This window comes from Oncorhynchus masou, chromosome 11 (assembly GCF_036934945.1).
Source record: "Oncorhynchus masou masou isolate Uvic2021 chromosome 11, UVic_Omas_1.1, whole genome shotgun sequence".
NCBI lineage: Eukaryota > Metazoa > Chordata > Actinopteri > Salmoniformes > Salmonidae > Oncorhynchus > Oncorhynchus masou.
In genome coordinates this window covers 22,055,738-22,082,469 of record NC_088222.1, presented here as the reverse complement: position 1 = coordinate 22,082,469, position 26,732 = coordinate 22,055,738, and the positions used below count along the sequence as shown (strand labels likewise).

Genomic DNA, 26,732 nt, shown 5'->3' with positions numbered 1-26,732 from the left:
CTGAATCCAAAATACACGGACTGTTTAATACACAGCAAAGTAATAACAACAATAAACAGTTCAAGAATACATATAAAAAATATTTGTATTTTTCTCCTTTGCTCATATATGTTTGACGGTTTATTTATTTTTATTGTCAAGCGACAAATCACATGTACAGTAGCTGACGTGTGTACATATCTGATCACATGTACAGTAGCTGACGTGTGTACATATCTGATCACATGTACAGTAGCTGACGTGTGTACATATCTGATCACATGTACAGTAGCTGACGTGTGTACATATCTGATCACATGTACAGTAGCTGACGTGTGTACATATCTGAGCACATGTACCGTAGCTGACGTGTGTACATATCTGAGCACATGTACCATAGCTGACGTGTGTACATATCTGATCACATGTACAGTAGCTGACGTGTGTACATATCTGATCACATGTACAGTAGCTGACGTGTGTACATATCTGATCACATGTACAGTAGCTGACGTGTGTACATATCTGATCACATGTACAGTAGCTGACGTGTGTACATATCTGATCACATGTACAGTAGCTGACGTGTGTACATATCTGATCACATGTACAGTTGCTGACGTGTGTACATATATGATCACAGGTACATTAGCTGACGTGTGTACATATATGATCACATGTACAGTAGCTGACGTGTGTACATATCTGATCAGATGTACAGTAGCTGACGTGTGTACATATCTGATCACATGTACAGTTGCTGACGTGTGTACATATCTGATCACATGTACAGTTGCTGACGTGTGTACATATCTGATCACATGTACAGTAGCTGACGTGTGTACATATCTGATCACATGTACAGTAGCTGACGTGTGTACATATCTGATCACATGTACAGTAGCTGACGTGTGTACATATATGATCACATGTACAGTAGCTGACGTGTGTACATATCTGATCACATGTACAGTAGCTGACGTGTGTACATATCTGATCAGATGTACAGTAGCTGACGTGTGTACATATCTGATCACATGTACAGTTGCTGACATGTGTACATATATGATCACAGGTACATTAGCTGACGTGTGTACATATCTGATCACATATACCGTAGCTGACGAGTGTACATATCTGATCACATGTACAGTAGCTGACGTGTGTACATATCTGATCACATATACCGTAGCTGACGAGTGTACATATCTGATCACATGTACAGTAGCTGACGTGTGTACATATCTGATCACATGTACAGTAGCTGACGTGTGTACATATATGATCACATGTACAGTAGCTGACGTGTGTACATATCTGAGCACATGTACCGTAGCTGACGTGTGTACATATCTGAGCACATATACAGTAGCTGACGTGTGTACATATCTGATCGCATGTACAGTAGCTGACGTGTGTACATATCTGATCGCATGTACAGTAGCTGACGTGTGTACATATCTGATCACATGTACAGTAGCTGACGTGTGTACATATCTGATCACATGTACAGTAGCTGACGTGTGTACATATATGATCACATGTACAGTAGCTGACGTGTGTACATATATGATCACATGTACAGTAGCTGACGTGTGTACATATCTGATCAGATGTACAGTAGCTGACGTGTGTACATATCTGATCACATGTACAGTTGCTGACGTGTGTACATATCTGATCACATGTACAGTAGCTGACGTGTGTACATATCTGAGCACATGTACAGTAGCTGACGTGTGTACATATCTGATCACATATACCGTAGCTGACGTGTGTACATATCTGATCATATGTACAGTAGCTGACGTGTGTACATATCTGATATGAAACAATTTAGCTCCATTGTTATGCTCACAGATACTTTTGAACTTTAGCCTTTGTGTTACAAATACTTTTACAGTTAACATTACAGTACCACAGCAATACACACAGACATTTAGCCAGGTGAATATATAATGAAGAGACCGATTTAAGCACTAATACAAAAATACTGGCTACCATGTTGGAAGGCTGCACCTCTACTCTGTGAATGGTTCTAACTGATGGGAAGTGCATGATGGCAATGTACAAACAAGATCTCATTTGGTAATCATATTGAGAATATCCCTGCACAAAATAGCTAAATTTAAGGCAAAACAAATACAAAAACATCCTGAAGCAATATGCAAAAGAGTTTTTGTTTTTAAAAGGGTACATTCACTATGTGAACAATTAAATTTATTCAAACGTATTGATTATAATGTTAATTACCTGAACATAGGAAAGTGCTTTTAGAGACACAGAAATATTGTGTTGTGCAATTATTGTAGTGTGAGTCTATTTTCAGTATGGGTCACCTGATGATTTCAGGAATATAAATAATTATTTAGAAGCATGATTTTGAAATACTGAATAATTGTTTGTTTTTTAGCTTTCATACAAATACAAGTGAACATATTGTCAAAATGTTGCACACTGAGTGAAAGGGAAAGGAACAGACACATGGTGGATTACTTGTTTTCTATGAGAGTCTGCACTTTGAGGACCAAGTCTCGAGCCATCGTTAGGACCTGCGGGACGTTGTGATGCTCGGCCATTTCTGAAGAGGGAAATCAAATCAAACACACTGTGTTACAAGAACCTAATTGGTTGTGTTGATTTACATATGAGTGCAGCCTATGGAGTTGTGCTTTTTGATGTTGTTAGTACGCACAATAAAAGCATTTGCTACATTCAAAACATACATTCAGCAAGCAAAAAGAAAGTGGCAATGAAATAACTGAATTGTCAAATATTACATTCCATAACAACATCTAACGTCCTCGTTTAGCCTCACCGTTGAAGAACTTGATGATGTCAGTGAAGTCCATGTTGTTCTCCAGGATGATGTCTCGGTACATCTCCACCAGTGCCAGAGCGATGAAGAGGACAAAATGAGTGGAGGAGGTATATGTGGCCGCCCAGATGCTCTCCCACACGGAGAACACATCATCATACACCATCTCTGAAGGGAAGAATGGCACAGCAGGTTATACACCAAAGAAGACTGTGATATGACCTGCCTGCAGAACAGTCATGTCACAGAAATAAAATGTCAGAAAAAACAATCTAAAAATCTGTATCGGTCCTTCATATTGTATAACTTGAACAAGATTCATTTAGGTTTAAACATCACCAGCATGACCCTTTCATAGTGTGTGCGATGTAACACATGCCCGTGCAGATGTCAGCACCTCGTTTGAAGTCTAGCAGGAACCAGCGGTAGCAGAAGTAGAAGTGAGTGTAGTCTCCATTCATCTGCATCACTTCAAAGAGCTCTGCATCAAGGATCTAGCAGAAAAGATAATGAGAGTGCCTATCTGGTACTACAGAGTAATATCGCTGTACTTATAATAATGTGCATGTGTGACTATGTATATACGTGCGTGTGTGTGAGCATACGTGTTTATGGTACCTGGATGAGGGAGCGCATGTTGGCAAAGTGTGAGTCCATGGCCCCTCCATGGGGGAAGTTGTGATTCATCCTTTTCATCAACTCAGAGAAGCAGCTGAACGCTATGACCTCTGAGTAACACACAGACACAAATAAACAGCAAATGATTCATTTTATCTTACTCATGTCTGCAAATGATGCAGTAATATTATGCAGTATAAGAGAGCTATTGTTAATGCAGACTGACCGTCATCCAGAATCACCAGTAAAGGAGCCAGCAGATCACACATGCCCTGGACATAGCCAATCTCCAGATGCTGCCATACATAACTGCACATTATGTTGCGTAGTTTCTCCAGGTTAGCAGGAGTGAAGTACCAGTAGGATCTGTCACAGCGCCTCACGTCCTTATCAATGCGATGCAGGTTGAGCAAGTACAAATCCAGCTGCTCTTGCTGCACAGAGTGACAAAAGGGACTAAGATTAGTTAAATTTGATCAACTTCAAATGGCTATTGTTTCGTCATTCATACCAGCATTGTGTCAGCTCTGTAGCCAGTTGGGTACTGTATGTTAAACCAACCCTCAGGCCATCAACCTCAAAAGCTGTGACATTCATTACAGTACACATACAGTAGGTAACTCATTTGGAGTACTTACAGAATAGGTAGTCCCTGCTGGGGACAATGCCACTGGTGAGACATCAGGTTTGAGTTCCTCTGTCTCAACCACAGAGTCAGACTGAGTGTAGAGACTTTCCATCTCAGGCTCCTCCTCAGACAGGGCTGGCTCTGTTCCATCAGGACTGGTGTTGGAGGGTGCATCCAGGACAGGCTCCCCTGAGCCAACTCTCCCCAGGGCCAAGGGGGCAGGTGGGGGAGCCATCAGGCCAGACAAAGGTCTAGCCCAGGCCGTGGGAATATCCTCCATCTCTAAGGCGGAGGGCGAGTCATCAGAATCTAGTGTATCAGGAGATCGCCTAGAGTTTGATGTCACTGTAACACTGGCCCTGGCCTCAGGCAGGGGTGGATTCAGTACTGGCAATGCAGGTGCATGTTTCTCTGAATCTATGGCAGCTGTCATTTCTGCAGCTTTGTTATTGTAATTCTCAGGGAAATTGGCCTCCACAGAGTCTAATGGTTTGGTTCCAAATACATCTGCAACCTTTTCTTTCATACTATCCATGTCTTTCTCACAAACACAAGCCTTGCTGGTTTGAGGGGTTTGCATTTTTTTAAATTCAGATTCTGTGATTTCTTCCATTTCAGAGGAGGTTGTGTCCTCTTTTTCAGCAATACCAGCCTCCCTTATCGTTGTTGAATCTTTGTTTCCTTCTGTTACAGATGGCTCTCTGGAACAGAAGGGCTCTGTCGCTGGGGCTTTGTTCTCTTGTGTCTTAGTAAATGTGGCCTCGCCTAGTGGCGGAGCTGGAATATATATATTAGAAACCTCCATTTCTAGTTTGAGAATATCAGTATTCTCAGTTGCAAACACTGCTCTCACACGGAGCTTTGTGTCTTCTGTGGTGGAAACTTCAGACAACCCATCTGCTATAACGTTGTTTTCTTCCATTTCAACATTTTCTAAGGACTTTGCATATTTTTTGTCAGAACCCTCTTCAACTTTCTCTGAGGTTTTCACGATTTCTACCAATCTAGAGCTTTCAACCACTTCACGCTCTGGGGCCTTGAACTCTCCGGCTGATGCAGCCTTGTCGTCAGCTGTTATCGGCAGCTTTAGGTCTTCAGATCCAACTTCAGTTCCCAAGACAGTGAAAGGACTCTCTATTAGGGGTGGCTCAGCCTTGGCCACTAGGCTCGATGCAGCTCCTTGGACCGCTGATGGCTCTGGTGATGGCTGAGTGGCTGCTGGTCTGACTGGTGAGTCAGATACATGACTGTTGCTGTTGTTTGTGCTTTGAGGCTGTTCTGGAAGACCTGAGTCAACAGACAAGCTGTAGAAGGATGGGTCCCCAGAGTCTGAGGTACCATTTGGGATGGCTACATCTCGGTGGTCTTTCAGTGGAGTTTTGGACCGCTCTTTGCTTTTCTCTCGCTTCGTCTCAGATTCAATCAGTTCCACTTCCTCGACAAACCAAAATGCCTGCAACAGCAGACCATAGGAGAGTGAATACCAAGTATTATCAAGATTAGAGGTCGACCGATTAATCGGAATGGCCGATTAATTAGGGCCGATTTCAAGTTTTCATAACAATCGGAAATCTGTATTTTTGAGCACCGATTTTGCAGATGTTTTTTATTTTTTTATACCCTTATTTAACCAGGCAAGTCAGTTAAGAACACATTCTTACTTTCAATGATGGCCTAGGAATGGTGGGTTAACTGCCTTGTTCAGGGGCAGAACGACAGATTTTCACCTTGTCAGCTTGGGGGATCCAATCTTGCAACCTTACAGTTAACTAGTCCAACGCTCTAACCACCTGCCCCTCATTGCACTCCATGAGGAGCCTGCCTGTTATGCGAATGCAGTAGAAGCCAAGGTAATTTGCTAGCTAGCATTAAACTTATCTTATAAAAAACAATCAATCATAATCACTAGTTATAACTACACATGGTTGATGATATTACTCGTTTATCTAGCATGTCCTGCGTTGCATGTAATCGATGCAACGCAGGGGGATGATTTAACCAAAGGGCATTTGAAAAAAAGCACAATCGTTGGACGACTGTACCTAACCATAAACACCAATGCCTTTCTTAAAATCAATACACAGAAGTATATATTTTTAAACCTGCATATTTAGCTAAATGAAATCCAGGTTAGCAGGCAATATTAATCAGATGAAATTGTGTAATTTCTCTTGCGTTCATTGCACGCAGAGTTAGGGTATATGCAACAGTTTGGGCAGCCTTGCTCATTGCGAACTAATTTGCCAGAATTATGACATAACATTGAAGGTTGTGCAATGTAACAAGAATATTTAGACTTAGGGATGCCCACCGTTTGCTAAAATACCGAACGGTTCCGTATTTCACTGAAATAATAAACGTTTTGTTTTCGAAATGGTAGTTTCCGGATTTGACCATATTAATGACCAAAGGCTTATATTCCTGTGTGTTATTATGTTATAATTAAGTCTATGATTTGATAGAGCAGTCTGACTGAGCGATGGTAGGCAGCAGCAGGCTCGTAAGCATTCATTCAAACAGCACTTTCGTGCGTTTTGTGAGTAGCTCTTTGCAAGCACAGCGCTGTTTATGACTTCAAGCCTATCAGCCTAATGGCTGGTGTAACCGATGTGAAATGGCTAGTTAGTTAGCTGGGTGTGCGCTAATAGCGTTTCAAATGTCACTCGCTCTGAGACTTGGAGCAGTTATTCTCCTTGCTCTGCAAGGGCCCCAGCTTTTGTGGAGCGATGGGTAATGCTGCTTCGAGTGTGGCTGTTGTCGATGTGTTCCTGGTTCGAGCCCAGGAGAGTTCGAGCGAGGAGAGGGACGGAAGCTATACTGTTACACTGGCAAAACTATAGTGCCTATAAGAACATCCAATAGTCAAAGGTATATGCAATACAAATGGTATAGAGAGAAATAGTCCTATAAATACTATATTAACTACAACCTAAAACCTCTTACCTTGGAATATTGAAGTCTCATGTTAAAAGGAACCACCAACTTTCATATGTTTTCATGTTCTGAGCAAGGAACTCAAACGTTAGCTTTTTTACATGACACATATTGCACTTTTACTTCTCCAACACTTTGTTTTTGCATTATTTAAACCAAATTGAACACATTTCATTATTTATTTGAGTCTAAATGGATTTTTATTGATGTATTATATTAAGTTAAAATAAGTGTTCATTCAGTATTGTTGTAATTGTCATTATTACAAATAAAAAAATATTTTATATCGGCCGATTAATCGGTATCGTCTTTTTTGGTCCTCCAATAATCATTATCGGTATCGGCGTTGAAAAATCATAATCGGTCGAACTCTAATCAAGATATTCTATTAAAATCCTTCAGTATAAGCATACTATACCTGTGTGCTACTTCTGGAGTCACTCTGTGAGTTTGCAATCTGTTTGTCTGAACCAATGCTCTGTGAGGACTGGTGTAGGAGGATGAGACAAATGCCAACCAGGAAGAGACCAGAACAGCATGGGGAGAGACATATGTAAGTGTGTTAACCATATGAGTATGAGTCACAAATTCTGTCATGTGTTGCACTCATCAAATGGGACTGGTATGGCCCACTTACATCAGTGCTGATGGTGGAGTCTCTCTGCACTGGTCCTGGTCTGTCCACAGAGTTGCACTTGGCTATGGCTTCAGCATGCTTCTCCCCCTCTTTCTGCTTTACGATGGCCTCACAGCCCAGCCACTCTTTCATAGTCTGCTCATAGCAGGCCCGCACCTGCTCATCCACCTATACACAGATCATAAACACACAGGGTCACTAGTGTGTACATTTGACCCTCCTTCCTACTTTGATTCCTGAGTTCCATAATTTTACCACATTTCAATATAACAATACCCACCTCCATCCTACATTTCTGGGTCATATCGAAGTGGTAGTGTCCCAGCAGGAATGGCCAGACCTCCTTGCGTATTGTAGGAGACACACCACCATAGTACACCAGACGCAGAAGCTCATGCTCATCATATGCCTGCAGGAGAAAAGATTGTGAATGTGATTACATACAGACTCAATACAGTACTGTCATCAGCTGCTGTGTGATTCTGTACGCCTCTCAGTGGAATGTTGATGAAGCAGTTACATTCACACTGTGATTAGTTATCTAAGTCTTGAAGAACATACACAATCACTGCATGTTGTGGTTGCGTGTACAGTGTGTTGAGAATGATGAGCAGATGGTACAGTAGATCTTACAGAGCGGTCCTGGAGGAAGCTGCTCCAGACATCCACAGTGAGTCCTTCCTGGGCATCATGAGGCACGTTAGGGTCGACGATGGTGGGGTTGACCAGGGCAGAGAGGTGGATACGAACAGTGGACAGGTGACGGCAGTAGGCAAGCCCTTCAATGAAGAAGTGAAGAAAGTGCATGGTTATCAATCCAGCCATAACATGAAGACACATTCCCGAAAGACGCGCCCCCCCCCCCCCCTCCCCCCTCTTGAAGCTGCAGAATGCCACTGCATGAAGATTATAGCATTTGAATCGGTCTTTCCTAAATGAATTTATGATGCATGTACTCACAACCATAGAAAGCACGGGAAATGATCTGGTACTTCATGGTGTCACAGAGGAGTTTCAGGGGAGCCCTGTCCTGGTTGCAGCCGTTGGGTAGTGAGCCAACACGGGATCCGTTGAGAGCGCAGGAGAAACAGGAGGACTTCCTGGGTGTGGGGTGCCACATGTTCAACGCCTGGTCCATCAGCTCTGGAGCCACTGGACAGCAAACAACAGGCTCAATGTTATCATCAGCATGAACATCGTCGTTATTGTTATTGTCATTAGCAACAGCTACAAGATCTTCTAGAACTGATAGAGGATTTGGGTGACTTTCTTTCATAATAACCATGGAAACATTGACAAACCAAGACAGAAGAAGGAGGTGTGACAAAGACAAGTTGATGCCCATGTATGGTCTCAAATCCAAGGTAACTAATGGATGGTGTTTGCAGATTCACAGGACTACAGATACAGTCCGAGACACATGGGCTGGACAGAGAGGGGCTGAGGGAAGGCACATGGGACAATGGTCAACAAAACAATGAGAGCGAGCAAAAAAAATGAATGAAAAAGTTTATTCTGAACATATTTGAACAGAAAATCGATACAGAATAAGAAGATCACAAGTGACATACCAAAGTCTGACGGAGTACCAGGAAGCAGGATCCGAAAGACATAGTCAGTGGCCTCGTCCTCTTCTTTATCCGACACAGACTCCACAGAGCCCTGCGGACTCCTCTTCCGCAATTTAGGGAAAACCTTTCCCTGCAGGCAAAGGAATGTACTGCACTCAATATAAGACAAAGGAATGTACTGCACTCAATATAAGGCAAAGGAATGTACTGCACTCAGTATAAGGCAAAGGAATGTACTGCACTCAGTATAAGGCAAAGGAATGTACTGCACTCAATATAAGGCAAAGGAATGTACTGCACTCAGTATAAGACAAAGGAATGTAAGCACTCAGTATAAGGCAAAGGAATGTACTGCACTCAGTATAAGGCAAAGGAATGTACTGCACTCAGTATAAGGCAAAGGAATGTACTGCACTCAGTATAAGGCAAAGGAATGTACTGCACTCAGTATAAGGCAAAGGAATGTACTGCACTCAGTATAAGGCAAAGGAATGTAAGCACTCAGTATAAGGCAAAGGAATGTACTGCACTCAATATAAGGCAAAGGAATGTACTGCACTCAGTATAAGGCAAAGGAATGTACTGCACTCAGTATAAGACAAAGGAATGTACTGCACTCAGTATAAGACAAAGGAATGTACTGCACTCAGTATAAGACAAAGGGATATACTGCTCTCAGTATAAGACAAAGGAATGTACTGCACTCAGTATAAGACAAAGGGATATACTGCTCTCAGTATAAGACAAAGAAATGTACTGCACTCAGTATAAGACAAAGGGATATACTGCTCTCAGTATAAGACAAAGGGATATTATGATGATGATTTGCGAGAGTGATTAAAGTTTTATTTTATCTTACTCTAAAACTCAGATCCCTATTGTTTAATTTTGAAGCACGACTAGGCTAGATACAATTAATGATCCAGCCTGAGAAGGCCAGTCTCAAGTCAATATCCTTGTCCTTGGTCTTGCAAATGTCCTTCCTGTTATCCAGAGGATGTATTAAGACCCCACTCACACTTAAATTCCTAGGTTTTATATTCTTTCACTGCCCTGCTGGTAATATACCACAACCCTTACAAAGCTATCTTCTATTGCAGCCTGTGAATTATATTCCCAGCTCTGCTATCACTACCACTTTCATCATCACAACCCATATAAAAAACCTTCAGACTGTGTTCCCTTTGCTTTGGCAGGTCAATGTTATTTTCTACTTGGAGGCTAAATTGGTGGATAAGATCAATGTCAGTGTAAAAGTATTCCTCTGGCAGCAGTGTACTAACACAGAGATCAGAGTTATCCTCAGCCAAACAACATACATTATGCTATAGATGACCCTGTTTTAATGTTTTAGAAACAACTAGCTAAATCATACCATCAGGCTTAATTTAGTGGATGTGGACATAATGGCTACAGTAAACATGAATTGAGATCGGAATAATGCAGACCTTTCCCCTCTGGGACCAGAGCGGGGGATCCAGTTGTCCGTGTGGCAGCAGGCCCGTCTCCAGGCAGGTCAGGAACTGGAGCAGGTGTCCTCCCCGGGGGAACCGCAGTGGAGGCCTCTGGATCCCATCCTGACTCACCAGAACCACTGTCCCACCACTGTCCACTGGGAAAAAAACAGGATCACAAGGTCAATAACACACAAACAAACAAATGTATACAGAGCTATAGGACTACATAATTAAGAGAGGTTCCTGTACCTTGCTGATGGCAGTGCAGATAAACAATCTCCGCCAGGCGAATAGTCATGGCAAAGTCCCAGTAAACACTGTAGGAAAATAAATGTGTGAACAAATCATATATAATTTGGCATGCTCAGTGGACAAATATGAGTGTCAGAATATGTTTCTATTACTGTGATTTGATATTACATTACCTTTTTTCAGTATCATCTGCCACAGTGCCATTCATGAGCTGGTTGGGCGTCCATTTCAGGGTCATGAGATCTGCAGTCTGGTGGAGAGACAGGTACCCTGGAATAGCCTCCATGTCATCCCTCTGCTGACCAAGACAAGATATTTGTTACAAAGCATTCCCTGCGGTTTAAACAGTGATAAAAAGTTATGTCAGATCCTTTAAATCACACACATGCACACACATACACACACCGGCTGCACCAGGACGTTGTTCTTGCCAAACAGCAGTGTAGCCCTGTTGTTCTGATGGAGGGACTCAACATAGTCCCTAGCCCACAGGATGGGCCGGTCCTCCATACTGCCACTGGACTGCCTCTTCTGGATCTAATAGAAAAGACCATTTCACCATTTTTTATACATCATATACTTCACACACATCATTCATTTACAAACACATCATCCACACACTGACCAGGGCAGGTCGCCTGGAGGGGGAGTCCTGGCGACAGTGGCCACTGTGGATGCGGTGTCTCTGGACTAGCTCATCAGCAGATGGGTCTGTCCAGAAGTGGTCGGCTGTCTTCACCTTAGTGTACTCCAGAGCACAGGGGCCAACTGCAAGAGTAAAAGCAACAAAACACTGAGATCCACAACAGTTTGGGCGTGGAAAAGTGAAATCACTATTTCTAGCCCCTAAAGAACTGTACTAAACCATCATCAGGGTGAAATAACTAGGTACCAGCAATGTCATTGTTACGCTCACAGGAAGAGGTAAATGCACTGGTCTGTTATAAGTGTTAGTATAAAGTCAATTTGGAGTTAGTAATCAGTATATTTATCTTCTAAACCACAGAGCTATGTCCTTATCTGAAATAAGGTAATATCCACTGTTAAGCACTTGTCTCCTATGGTTGAAGTCGGAAGTTTAAATACACTTATGTTGGAGTCATTAAAAGTCGTTTTTCAACCACTCCACAAATTTCTTGTTAACAAACTATAGTTTTGGCAAGTCAGTTAGAACATCTACTTTGTGCATGACACAAGTAATTTTTCCAACAATTGCTTACAGACATATTATTTCACTTACTGTATCACAATTCCAGTGAGTCAGAAGTTTACACACAAAAAGTTGACTGTGCCTTTAAACAGCTTGGAAAATTCCAGAAAATTATGTCATTACTTTAGAAGCTTCTGCTAATTGACATAATTTGAGTCACTTGGAGGTCTACCTGTGGATGTATTTCAAGGCCTACATTCAAACTCAGTGCCTCTCTATGGGAAAATCAAAAGAAAAGACCTCAGAAAAAATATTGTAGACCAACACAAGTCTGGTTCATCCTTGGGAGCAATTTCCAAACGCTTGAAAGAACCACGTTCATCTGTACAAACAATAGTACGCAAGTATAAACACCATGGCACCACGCAGCTGTCATACAGCTCAGGAAGGAGACACGTTCTGTCTCCCAGAGATGAACGTACTTCAGTTCAAAAAGTGCAAATCGATCCCAGAACAACAGCAAAGGACCTTGAGGATGCTGGAGGAAACAGGTACAAAATCAATATCCACAGTAAAAACGAGTCCTATATCGACATAACCTGAAAGGCCGCTCAGCAAGGAAGAAGCCACTGCTCTAAAACCACCATAAAAAAAGCCAGACTATGGTTTGCAACTGCACATGGGGACAAAGATTGTACTTTTTGGAGAACTGTCCTCTGGTCTAATGAAACAAAAATACAACTCTTTGGCCATAATGACCATCATTATGTTTGGAGGAAAAAGGGGGAGGCTTGCAAGCTGAAGAACACCATCCCAACCGTGAAGCACAGGTGGCAGCATCATGTTGTTTTGCTGCAGGAGGAACTGATGCACTTTCCTTTCATGAGGAAAGGAAAATTATGTGGATATATTGAAGCAACATCTCAAGACATCAGTCAGGAAGTTAAAACTTGGTCGCAAATGGGTCTTCCAAATGGACAATGACGCCAAGCATACTTCCAAAGTTGTGGCAAAATGGACGGACAAAAAAGGACAACAAAGTCAAGGTATTGGAGTGTCCATCACAAAGCCCTGACCTCAATCCTATAGAAAATGTGTGGGCAGAACTGAACAAGCGTGTGTGAGCAAGTAGGCCTACAAACCTGACTCAGTTACACCAGCTCTGTCAGGAGGAATCGGCCTAAATTCACCCAACTTATTGTGGGAAGCTTGTGGAAGGCTACCCGAAACGTTTGACCCAAGTTAAACAACTTAAAGGCAATGCTACCAAATACTAATTGAGTGTATGTAAACTTCTGACCCACTGGGGATGTTATGATAGACGAAAATCTTAAATAAATAATTATATCTACTGTAATTCTGACATTTCACATTCTTAAAATAAAGTGGTGATCCTAACTGACCTAAGACAGGGAATTTTTACTAGGATTAAATGTCAGGAATTGTGAAAAACAGAGTTTAAATGTATTTGGCTAAGGTGTATGTAAACTTCCGACTTCAACTGTATGTCATGTTGTATCTATAGGTTATCTTAGAGGGAGTCACAGTCACTGTAATGTGCCATTCAATGTGCTATTTCTTATCTTATCAGATCTGTCTGATCCTGGCAATAGAACATCCTGGCAATAGAAGCTATAAGAAGAGGTCCATTAATACCTAACAGAGAGGCAAGGATTGGTCCATCCACAGCATCCATTAGAATGGCCTCCCTGTCATAGAAAGTACTGGAAGACAGACAATCATGTTTACTAAAAATGGTGCAAGACTCTGAAAAGTGACTGTAATACTGTTTTTGCATAAGATTTACAGTATTTTGACAAAGGAAATGGCAATGTTTATATGACCCCATTACTAACAAGGCCATTTCTCCCACATTCTTGCCTACACATGCCTTTTATACCTCCTGTGCGCATTCCGGCAGGTCAGTGACAAGTGGTAATAGTAATGTGCAGATGTGAGTGGGCGTTTATTTGAATAAATCCATTGAATATACACAATCAAAAATACATCTATTTTTCATTTGTTAAGGCAAGTCCTACGAAACATAAGACTAACAAAAGTCATTTTCAAAACAATAGAATTACATATTTTGAGTTTAATTATGTTACGTCCAAATTAGATCTATTTTGTTCATTAAACAGTCAAGACACACCTACCCCGATCACAGTCCACACCCATATATTTTGTAGTAAGAATATGATAGAATAAAAACTGAGTAAAATACAAATAATGTTGTTCCCACACAACTTGTGTCACGGGAACAGCTGTCATATAAAAAAAGTGATAGCCTATTATTGCTAAATGTTTCTGATCAGCGATATTGTAGATAACCAAACGAACAGATGAGCTATACCACCCCCATTTGCCCAGCCTGAAACCAATTAACCAAATAGTCCATACAGATAGAGATTCAATTAAACAAAATCACATTGATTGAGACAAGTCAGTGAAGACACGGTTTTAGTCAGGAGTAGGCCTAGGTTTCTAAGCGTCTGTGAGTGAAGAGCAAAATAATATATTACATAACGTGCTGGCAAAATGTTCTAAATAATTAGCCAACTAGACAAGATGATCATAAACAGCACTCACCTTAACTTCGCTAACATTTCCCTAGCCAAATTGTAGAACTGGCAGGAGGATGTTTTACTGCCGCTGCCTAGCAACCATCAAGAGTTTAAGAGAGTAGTGCGTGCCAATGCCTGCCCAGCATTACGGCTACCTTTCATACTGAGCCGTAGGCAGAACTTTACCGAAATAATTACTTGGTCGTTAGGCGGGAAATTAAAGTTTGGGCTTTGATTCCGGCAATAGTTGGTGGTATGGTAGAGTTAGTAGAAAAATGACTTAGTGTGAAAGGGATATGTGTAGTAGGCTATACATTGAACAGCAACTATTGGGATTTGTAAGATCAAACACAATATCAGCCAGAAGCTGATCAGTTGATTAACCTGCTGTTCTCCACTAGGTACATGACAATCTTGTCCAGAAGCTTCTCCATGAGAGCAGTGCGAATCCACAGGTTCCTCAAGCCCTGGGGGGGGAGGTTGGTCACCCTGGGTTGTTTCGGAACACTGACATTATTTAGTTGAGCCTGTCTGCTGGAGGAGAGGAGAGGAGAGTGTGATACAAATGTGGTATACTTTTGACATCTGTGTGTGTGTGGAGGGGGGGGGTGATGGGAATTACTATCCAAGATCTTTGTCTTACTTGGTCTCGATGAGCTGCTCTAGTTCTTGGACCTTTTGACACAGTTCCTCCACCGGGGTGAAGCTCTTCCCCACCTTCATGAAGAGTGCTGCTACCTTATTACTGCACAGGAGGCCCGCTGCTCGCCTCTTCAGCCCATGGAGCACACATGCCTCCACTACAGCTGTTGACACACATAGTACAGAATATACAGACACAAACAGTAAACACAGTTTGGTTTTCCCTAAAGCGATATTCACTAAGCTATGATTGCATACCCTGTAAACAACAAGTAAACCACATACTGTTTATGGATTTCCCTAGCAAAGTTTGATATTTTTCAGGAGCACCCGGTGAAAATTAAGTGAGAAACCCTTGGATATTTTGAGTGCTACTGCAGAGAGGCAGGGATGGGTTGGAGGGCAGGCGCAGGTGGCTCTCAAGAGGACCAGAAAACCGACAAATGCTGTTTACTGTTGCTACACTCTTATAAAAAAAGGTTCCAATTAGAACCATACAGGATTCTTTGGTTTGTCCCCATAGAGGAACCCTTTTTGGTGCAGGGTAGAACCATTTGCAGAGGGGTTTTATCTAGAACCCTCTATTAAGGATCCTTCAAAGGACTCCCTGTATGTGGTTCTGCCTAGAACCCTCTATGAAGGGTTCTACCAAGAACCATTTTATAATCTAAAGGTTCTTCCTAGAACCGTCTATGGAGGGTTCTACTAGCCTCATTAGCCTTTAAAATTGTATTATTTATGACAATACATGTACACCAAGCTTTTCTTTGAGGGCCTAGCTATACCCTAAAATAGTGGTGTTAGGAGTTTCCTGGTGTACAGGCCACATCCGGCCTGCAAGTCACATTATGCTGGCTTGCAAAGTTATTTGTAATTCCTATTGGAATCCAGACAGAGTTAGGATATCCAGCAAGTGGAATTGTTAATCACTCACAACCTGCATCCAAAATGACTGCCAGGGTAGGGAAGAATACTGAGACTACCTCAATCATCTAAACTGGAACAAATATCTCAGTAACAGGAGCAATAAATCCAACAGATTGGATTAGTTTAGATGTATGTTATTTATCTTTGTGTAGCATAAAATGTATCAACCAATCAATGTACATGCAAAAACACAGATATTAGAGTCAAACTGGGAAATATTATATATGTTTCAATTTATAAACCCTTCCAAAGAATCCTTCTTGCCTTACAAAGAGTTATCAAAGAACTCTTTCTTCCCAAAAAGGGTTCTTAAGATGTTAACGGTTCTTCTAGGTAGAACCTTTTGTCTTACAAAGAACTCTTGTCTTACAAAAATCGTTATTCTGATCAAACGGTTGTTGGTAGAACCTTATCCTTCCCCAAGAACCCTTTTGGAACCATTTTTTCAAAGAGTGTAGGGTATCCATGGATGTGTGGAGGTGTAGTCTCAACACCTTTGAATAGTGTAACGAATTCCCGCTGTTGGGGTGGCGACAATGGGTGGCTTGACCTGCTCTACCTGCTGACTATTTACAAATAGTGTCTGCTGACAGTTCAATTTAACACAGATAGACCTACATTTGCAGAGCAAAGTGACATCAGGCATCATCCTGTGGGAGTAGAAATGTCGAGCCCTGTCAAGCCCTGCCACCTCCTACTACACCAATCTGTGTACGGTCACATTCTCAACCAACACAGCTTGATTTTAGGCAGGCACTGGCCACAGCCATAGTAAAGAATAAGAGACAGCCTAAAATCAAGCTGTGTTTGGTTGAGAATGTGACCGTACGCAGATTGGGGTAGTAGGAGGTGGCAGGACTTGACATGGCTTGACATTTCAACTCCACAGGATGATGCCTGATGTCACTTTGCTCTGTAAATGTCAATGTAGTCATGAGTAAATGTCTGACCATACAATCAGTTAAGATTTTGTATGTGAAATTAACTGTATGTCTATGGCAGGAATCATCAACTTGATTCAGCCGCGGGCCGTTTTTGTCTTGAGCGGATGGTCAGGGGGCCGGAACATAATTACAAGTAATTTATAGAAGCCCAAACAGATATAATATTTGACTTAACATAATAATTTCAAACATTGCTTACATTTGTATATGATCACATATACATCATCTCTCTATTATGCGTGGGAATACTATGGAACAAATTTACAAAATTAAAATCACTTGAAGCTGACATGTCCAAAAATAAAACATTTTTTAGAAAAAAAACAACATAAATAAATAAAAAAATACAATTTTTGCTTATAAAACTTGGGGGACCAAATAATAATCCCCCTGTTTTTGACTCCAGAATCTTACTACTGAGCTGTTAATGGAACAATAATCCTATGTGTCATATCACAAGTGTGAAGTGAGAGGCTGTGACACCAGAGGGATGGGGGTGGAGGTTTACAAAGGACTAGTTCAAACCAACAGTGATTCTTCAGTTTATAGAGAATAGCAGCACTGCATGGGTCTTTGAGAAGAGAAAGAAAGGGGCTCTTTGGAGATAAAGTTACTCATCTCACGAAACATGTGAGTTTCTTACTTACTACAACCTCTTGCTTCTATCCACTCCTCTCTTGCTCTCATTACAATCGTAATGGTGTTTGGTCCAAGATGATAAACCAAGCACTTGTGCATCTGTTACACATAAGCTAAGCAGTCATTGAATCAACACTTAGACCCACCCAAAGCAGCAATGCAGCTAGGCCTGCCCATCAACCACGGCACCCTCCCTCCCATCAGATGACTGCAGCAGTGCCATATGGCGCTGAAGTCCTTCAGTGGGCTTGTACATTTTTCCCCCTCCCGAATGATTTTGTGTAAAACAAAAAAACTAACATTTAATAAACAGTTACTGTAGATCAGTTTAATGAATCCATCTCTAATCTATCTGCATAAAATTTAACTGGGGGATAGCAAACCAGCCAAAAAGATATAGGCAAGTCAAAACTCCAATGAGCAATACCAACTGTCAGTACTTCTGTTCACAAACAAATTGGCCTTGACAAACTGTCAAATCTGCAACACTGATTAAATAAGTAATACACTACTTCATGAACACACTCACCACAGAAGGATATTATATGGCTGCTGTCTGCATGCACAAACTTCCGAGTCACTGCCTCTTCCATGATCTGTTTCACCTGGGAAGAAAAGAGCGAGATAATGTTGAGGTTGGCTTAAATTTAACAGGCAGATGAAGAGACAGGTTCTGACATGAGCAAAGAAAATCAAAGTGTAGAAGGTTGGGGAGTGAATACGCAACAATAGATAATCACAGGTAGGCAGAGGGAGGGTGGCGAGGGAATGGAAGCGAGCATGCAGATATGTATCACTTCAGACAAGACAGAGCTTGACCAGTGTAAAAAAACGCGCACTAGTAAAATATATTGTGACCAATTCCCAGATTCTGGAATTATACAGTACAGAAGAATTGTGAACATTGTGAGATAGAAATCCAATCAAATCTACTCGAAAAACTGTGAAAACCTGTCAGAGTTTGAGATACAGTATATTTAGTATCACCAACTAAGACCCTCTTCCTTGCTGCACGACCTGGTGCCAGTCATGTCCCCAGTGTGATGAGGCCTCCACAGGCATGGTGAAGCTAAACGTGGAAGTCTCCAACCCACACACTACTGAATAAAACATCCTGTTTACCCCCCAGCGGGCACCAGAGCCAATGATTGCCTTCACAAGACTCACAATAAGAATTGCTGCCATGAATAACTTGTCAGAATAAGGGTCTTTTGTCTTGCATGTGCCTGTGTGAGCGTGTGTGTGAGTGCGTGCGTGATGATGCATATTGTGTGTATGTGTGTGTGTGTGTGTGTGTGTGTGTAGTAAGTTATCTATAGATAACATTCTAATATGTATCACCAATGAAACTCACCCATTTATTTATTCAGCTCTGTCAAAGATCAAGCTCTCATAATTACAAACAATGGAAGTGAATAGCCAATCACTTGGTCTGTTGTCCAAACCGTTATTTTCCTCTTCTAAAAATGTCACAAAGATGAACAGTGCCAGTGATTTAGTGATAAAAAAAATGTGTGTAAACTTTGAAAGCTGGTTGTGGGGGAAAAGTCAGCTTTCCTATACTTTCCATGCGTTTATCCGCAAAAGAGTAAACTGTGTTTACTTGCGTTTACCCTACACTACACCACTGGTCAGTGCTATCCATAAAAATGAGTACACTATATAGTCTGCTGCTAATGATGTACTTTCCCCCCCTAAAACAACAAAGTGCAACTCTTAAATGGACAGAGGACACACCAGCATGCAGCTACACAGAAAATGAGCCAGACAGGGAGGTAGTCTCCTCTCTCCCTTTCATGTTCCCCAAAGCTGCAGCCCAAACTGTACCATAAGCCAATTTTCCTTTGAAGAAGTATGATATGGCTGTAGCTGACAGATGGGGGTCTCTTGCAGAGGTGGTGGGGTCAGATAACGGTGAGGAGTCGCCAAATAATAAACTGTAACATCATGGAACAACAGCAACATCCTAAGAATTTATGAAAATGACCATATATCTAAGTGCTCGCATGTCAAAAATGTTTTTAAAAAGTGTCATATTCTTCCTGGGGGTGAATATGAACAGATTTGAATAAGATTTAATGTTGCTAAAATGCTGTCAGTTACACTTTAACTTTCTAAACACTGGATGAAGCAAGACAATCTTATCAATTGATTTGGTGTTGTGTTTTATATTAAAGAGAGAGGGGCACTAGGCTATCTGAGATATTAGCGCCCAGTGAACTGAATTGCCCTCCATTACAGCACGAGCATTAACATGAAAGACATCTCAGTAAAAGCAGTTATCAATAATCATAGAAATTATGATGCTCATTGGCTCTGCACTGTGACATACACACGTATTCACATGCAGATAACGGATCCATACCTTAACTAACCGTTACACTGATCTTGGCGTTATTGCCTAGGCTACCTACTGAGACCAAATTGTGATTATGATTTCTCTGCATAGGCTATAATCCAAGTATTTCAATCCAAGTCGTCACTGAATGCATGAACGCACCGTTTATAATTAAATAACTATCCAAAAAAACATATTAGGCTACATTCTCACAATTAGGCAACATTTTATTGAAACATATCAATTCGATTAGACCTCCCTATTTTACAATCTCATTTTGGCAATCCCAATAAAACAGAACTGCTGCCAGCGATCCATGACCAAGGTTAGTTCTAATAATTAGTTGTTATAAACATTGCAAATAGATAGGCACCCACCTCTTTCTTCACATTGCGCAGCAATTCATGGCGCGTCTCGGCCTCTGGAATAAGAAAATAACAATATAATTCGAAAGCTGCCGAGGTATTCAAGCCTATGTTGATTTGTCCCCCCTATTAAAATAGAAAAACGAAATTATTGAGACATCTTACCTCCCATTGCGCCCCACTGTTGCTGTTGATTCAATTGCACAAAGACAGCAATTTGCTTCAAATGAGCCTCTCTTCAGTTTACACTCTGGCCGATTGTGAATATGCGGTCGAACGCCCCCTTTAAAGCAACACACGCCACACGGTGCAATACACAGTCAATCTTTACGATATGGCCTGTATTTACAGTCTATGATTGATAAAGGATGCAAGGAAGCACGCAGGTAAGCTACACACGAATGCAGGTACAAGCGCGCGCGCCCTCTCTCGCTCACTCAACTGTATATATCCACACACACAAACACACACAATAAGGGGTTAAATATGTGGGTTGAAACTGTCCACTGTCTTATTTCGCTAGGCAATCTGTGATTATCTCCAACTCACATAGACTATATATGATTATTGACAGTAATAATAACTAATGTGCAGTAGTCAGCTAAACAATATTGTTTGAGTTTGAGTATATTTTTATTTTTACAGGGACAGTGCACATTAATCAACGTTTCAGTAAAAGTGCCGGTTTTAGCCAGCCGGCTAATTTTCAACCGCAGTCCCTGGGCAGGTTATTAAAAACAATTACAATATAGACAATAGCAACATAGAACAAGCAAGACATAGCAACATAGGACAATCAAGATGTAGCATACAGACAGAACAACATAGAGCAAAAAGCAGCAAGACAACATTTATAAAAGCAACAAAGTGTTTCCACACCTCACAAGCTACAGACAACAGACAACATGGAAAGCGGCAACACACAGCTAGGGACCATGTTCACAAATCTGATTGACCTTTAGCCATGTCTTCAAGCATTTTGTGAAAGTGTGATATGTGGTGCAGTTATGTGCGTCTGATGGCAGTGTATTCCAGACATGGGAAGCTCTCACAGAGAATGCAGATTTACTAAAGGTGCTTTTCCTTAGGGGAACTATACAGTCACCTCTCATGGCAGACCTTGTGGATCTGCTGCCATATGTCTGGGTTTTCTGTTTAACAAAAATATTGAGTGGAGGGGGAGCCAGGCCATTAAGGATCTTGAATACAAGACATGCGTCGGTGTATTGCACAAGATTTTCCCAACTCAAGAGCTCATGCTTTCTAAGGATGTGACAGTGATGATGGCTATTGGGCTTCCTATCAAGCACTTTGAGAGCCTGTTTGTAGACAGACTGAATAGGTTTTAATGTTGTACAGCAAGCTTGGGCCCAACTAGTCAAGCAGTATGTTAAGTGGGGGAGTATCATAGAGTTGAAGTACAGTTTTGCTACCTCTGTAGTCAAACAATTTCGTATAGATCGGAAATTAGCTAGGTTGAATTTAGTTATTTGAATTACCTTTTTCACATGCTTTTTAAAAGAGAGGTTGGAATCAAGTATAATGCCAAGGTACTTAAAATCGGACACCACCTGGAGCTTCTCCCCTGACACATAGACATCTGGCTCAGTAGCATCTGTTGCCCTCTTTGTGAAGAACATGCAAACAGTTTTTTTCACATTGAGATGCAAACACGAGTCACTGAGCCACTTTGTAACCTGGACCATTACAGTAGTGAGTTCTTGTGCAGCTTGTTGTTTGCTCTTTGCATGCACATATATCACTGTATCATCTGCATACATTTGAACTTCAGACCCAGTACAGACAGAAGGCAGATCATTAATGTACAGGCTGAACAGGAGGGGCCCCAGTATTGACCCTTGGGGCACGCCCACATCATAGCTACGATAGGGCGACAGCTCATTGCTCACTCTGACACACTGAGTTCTGCCTTCAAGGTATGATTTCATCCATCTCAAGGCATCAGGGGAAAAGTTGAACTTTGACAATTTTGTGATGAGAATCTCATGGTTAACAGTATCAAAAGCCTTCCTTAGGTCCAGAAACACAGCCCCAACAGCACCCCCTTTGTCCATCTTGGACTTCACATTTTCCAGAAGAAAGCAGTTGGCCGTTTCTGTGGAGTGTTTCGCTCTGAAGCCAAACTGCATGGAGTGTAATGTGAAGGGGCTGTTGTTGAGGTGGGCAATCAATTGTTCTGCTACACACTTTCCAACAACCTTTGACACCACAGGTAGTATACTAATGGGCCTGTAGTTACTCACGTCAGCAGGGTCGCCTGATTTAAAGATGGCCGTTATTATGGCCGACTTCCATACCCTTGGAAACACACCGAGACCAATAGATGTAGATGTGTTGGTGACCTTAGTAATGGGGCCAATGAGTGACTCTTTGTAGTTTTTAAGAAAGGTAGAGTCCATCCCAAACACATCTTTGGCTTTAGAGTTCTTTAGTGAGCTAATCACCTTGTTCACCTTTGACTCAGAAACCTCCCTTATGATGAAGACAGGTTGAGTGTCATTCACTAGCACTGAGCCCAAGAAACCGGTGGAGGGGTTCTGTGTCAGTGCCCTGACAGAGTCAATAAAGTAGGAATTGAAGGCTATTGCTATTTCGACTGCATCCTGTGTTAGATTGTTATTCACCATGATTTCTAGTCTTTTTGCAGTGTTACTATGGTCTTTCCCTGTTAACTTTTTTAGATTCTCCCATATCAATTTAGAATTTCCCTTTGCTTCACCAATTATGTTAATAAAAAAGTTTGCCTTGGCCTGTCTGATTTCTTTCATCACCTTATTTCTCAACATGGTAAACCTACGTCTGTCATGCTCTAATTTTGATTTTAGGGCTATTTTTAGAGCATTATCTCGTTCTTTCATCAATTTCCAGATTTCTCCATTTAGCCAAGGAAGAGTGCTCTTTTGGCCAGGTTTGGATTTGATTTTCTTTAGGAAGCCATTTATTGTAGTCTGGATTGTGGATAGAAAAACCTGACTATCAGCTTCCACGTCTGTATAGGACAAGAGATCATTCCAGTTTATTCCCTTAATTGCTTTTTCAAAATAGTTTAATTCACTCTTAGGTATTCTGAGTTGATCCGGCTTTCTAACAGTAGAGAGGTTGTCTAGATAACAGCTAATAAATAAAATCTCCATAGTAGTCCATGTGAAAAGCAGGCTATCACGTCCCGTATCAAAATAAATTAGTAGTAGACCTAACACAAATTCATGTAAATATGTATAGAATTTTGAGTATGCGTTTTCAATGGCACAACACCAGATGCCTCGCTTTCCGTTGCTGATGTCAGACATAACTGGGAGGGATGGCTCTTTGGGGAGGGTATCGTGATGATAGTGATGTACAGTGGCGATTTTAGCATGTACATCTTGGTGAGGCAAACTCAAAAAATATTTTTGGATGCATGCCAGCAAAGCCACTACACAACACAGCACTGAATAATACATGGATTGCACTTTAACGTGACAAACGGTTCCCACAAACTGTTAGGGCCTACATAACGCTGCCCTAGCAACAAAGCTTTCTTTCAGCACCATGGAGTGAATCCTTACCACTGCTCCACCTGTCTATCAGCGGTGCCTTGTCTGGCAGCAAAACAGTTCATTCAGCCTCATTTACTGCCTTAAAAAAAACATAACTGATATGGCTGACTTGCCGAAACAAATGTGGTTTCTACTGACAATTGAGATGTACAAACTATGGCATAAAGGGAAGACGAGCAGATAAGAGGCAATCCGTAATTTCGATGAGCAGATAAGAGGAAATCCATAATTTAAAAAGACATTAACAAGCAAGATAGGACGAACATATTCAAGGTAACTATTTATCAGCACTTTTAAAATGTACAGACAGAATTCAGAACATGGGCTGTTCTTATAATATTCTCCCTGTACACCAAGTCAGAACCGCAGGATAAATAAAGGGGGCATATAAGCAATGAAAGCTCTTAAAATATTCAATGAGTACATTTCTCCAAAACAGGCTATAGGCTACATGTGCACCACCAAGTCAGAACAGTATCAGTATCAGTATCAGTATAACAGTATCACGGTATTCAGGTCGGAGCTCTAGAAAGAGGCCTGAGAAGGATGACCGTTCAAAGCGTATTTTCCCAGTTGGAGCTTGTTAGTTTCAGAGTGCCCAGTTGTCTTGAACTCACTGAAGTCAGAGATTTTCCAGTTCCAAGTTTCCAGTTGTTTTGAACGTGGCAGATTGACATCATGGCCAATGTATTCAACCTTTTCTGGCCCATGGTGTTGAATGTTTATCCTTTTAAGCTTGGAAAAGAGACCCTTAAACCCAGACTTGGACCACACACCCATTCCACTGAATAGAAGGTTAGTTATTGCTTTGCAACACTTGCAGTTAGCCACTGATTCCTACCAATCCACCCATTGTTGAATTTTCATTTTCTAACTTGTTGTGTAATGTATATATGTCCAATGGCCGAAGAGCACCATATGACATATGACAAGGTTTGAAAAGGATTTGCCAGTAGATTGTCGATGTGATTCATGATGATGACTGCTTGTCTAGCTTGCTAGCTAAGATGTCGACATGATCAGTCCAATCAAAGCTATGGTAGATATAATGTGATTTGACTTAATTTTAACTGTGGCCAATAACCTTGAGCCTTATTGGATGGGCACTTCTAATGTAACTCTATGGCAACACCTAAAGGGCTAGAATTTTCAAGCTATCCCCATAGATTTTGTGGTGATGTAGTGTCCAGAAAACTGAGCCAATCACAGCGCAACTCAAGAACATTATCAACCCCTATGGGCCGTATTTTCCAGTGGCTGCCACAGAAAGCACTGAACTAAGCTGAAACACCCGCATTTTGGAGCTGCCTTACTCAAGAAAGCAAAAAAAGAGACCATGTTTGTATGCAGCTTTATTAACTCAGTTGTTATTATTTTTTACAATGTTTGCAAACTGATTAATGTCAAAATAACCTGCAAAACAGGCAACAACAACAAAACATATATATATACTCTCTCTCTATATATATTTTTTTTTACCTAAACAGGTGGGGCTCAATGCCCTGAATGACGGGTTGCCAAGTGCCCTGAATGAGGTAGCTAATGTTAGTAACATGCCAGGAGTGGTAGGCCCATGTCACTTGAATCGAATGATAAATGGAAAGAAGGAGCTAAGCCTATCAATGTTGCTGTCATTTGATGAAGTGGTTCTCCTAACTTATATACAACTTTGGTATGTGAGATATGCGGTGAGACCGTAACTTATATACAACTTTGGTACGTGAGATATGCGGTGAGACCGTAACTTATATACAACTTGGGTATGTGAGATATGCGGTGAGACCGTAACTTATATACAACTTTGGTATGTGAGATATGCGGTGAGACCGTATGTACAGAAGCCATTGCAGTCTTGCAATTGTAAAAAGTATGGACATGTGGCAAGGGTTTGTCAAAGCAATAAATATTTTGTAGTTGAAGAGTCAGATGAGGCATGATGTTGTAATTGTGATGGGAATCACGTTCCCGAGATCTCGGAGTGCCCTGTACAGATGGAGGTCACAGTAGCTAGGTTCAGGGCAATCCAGCAGGTCTCCTATGTGTAGGCAGTGAAAATAGCTGAAGGAGTCAGTAGAAAGGAGATGGTAGTGGATGTCCCACAGTCTACAGTGAATGCCATGTAGGAGAAGGTTCCCGACACTCTAGTAGGGTGGCAGGGTAGCCTAGTGGTTAGAGTGTTGGACTAGTAACCGAAAGGTTGCAAGTTCAAATCCCTGAGCTGACAAGGTACAAATCTGTCATTCTGCCCCTGAACATGCAGTTGACCCACTGTTCCTAGGCCGTCATTGAAAATAAGAATTTGTTCTTAACTGACTTGTCTAGTAAAATAAAGGTTAAAAAAAAATAGTGAAGAAGGTGGACTTTGTTGCGTTTATAGCGCAAGTGCCAAATTGCACTAGTCAAACTAATAACAAATCAAAGAAGCTAGACATCATTGTGAAGACAAAATGTTACAGGGAGTACTGAATGAAGATGTTCCTGAGCCTGTGTAGAGATCTGACTAGACATTTAAATCGACTGAAGGAGTACAGTTTTTAGTTTTGGTTTGAAATTCAGGGTAGTACAGTAGCATGAATTTGGTTAGTGTTTTTGTTTTTGGTAATTAGTATGAACTTGCTCATCAAAAATATATATATTTTTTGGGGGGTATTTTTTACTATCCCGTAGGTGGCGGCAATACACTTTATGAGTGTGGTCCGTCAAAAATCC

The 26,732-nt window shown here is 41.3% G+C and overlaps 1 protein-coding gene across 4 annotated transcripts; it reads right to left on the bottom strand.

Annotated features, from left to right (window-relative positions):
- LOC135548317 (small G protein signaling modulator 1-like) lies at positions 1–20,857 on the bottom strand. Of its 4 annotated transcripts, none has more exons than XM_064977788.1 (23): positions 20,629–20,857; positions 20,476–20,519; positions 18,290–18,365; positions 15,252–15,414; positions 14,993–15,142; positions 13,701–13,768; positions 11,520–11,662; positions 11,300–11,431; positions 11,068–11,192; positions 10,892–10,959; positions 10,634–10,797; positions 9,186–9,315; positions 8,575–8,766; positions 8,248–8,393; positions 7,895–8,023; positions 7,615–7,782; positions 7,396–7,464; positions 4,054–5,496; positions 3,642–3,849; positions 3,416–3,525; positions 3,195–3,291; positions 2,798–2,965; positions 1–2,560 (listed from the first exon to the last, which is right to left on the bottom strand). In XM_064977788.1, the coding sequence occupies exons 1-23, from the start codon at positions 20,633–20,635 to the stop codon at positions 2,472–2,474; spliced, it is 4,089 nt and encodes a 1,362-aa protein (XP_064833860.1). In that variant the 5' UTR covers positions 20,636–20,857; the 3' UTR covers positions 1–2,471. The 4 variants fall into 4 exon arrangements, with proteins under 4 accessions (XP_064833860.1, XP_064833861.1, XP_064833862.1 ...); XM_064977789.1 differs by having other exon boundaries at positions 11,068–11,189; XM_064977790.1 differs by having other exon boundaries at positions 14,993–15,139.
- Between the last annotated feature and the right edge of the window lie 5,875 nt (positions 20,858–26,732).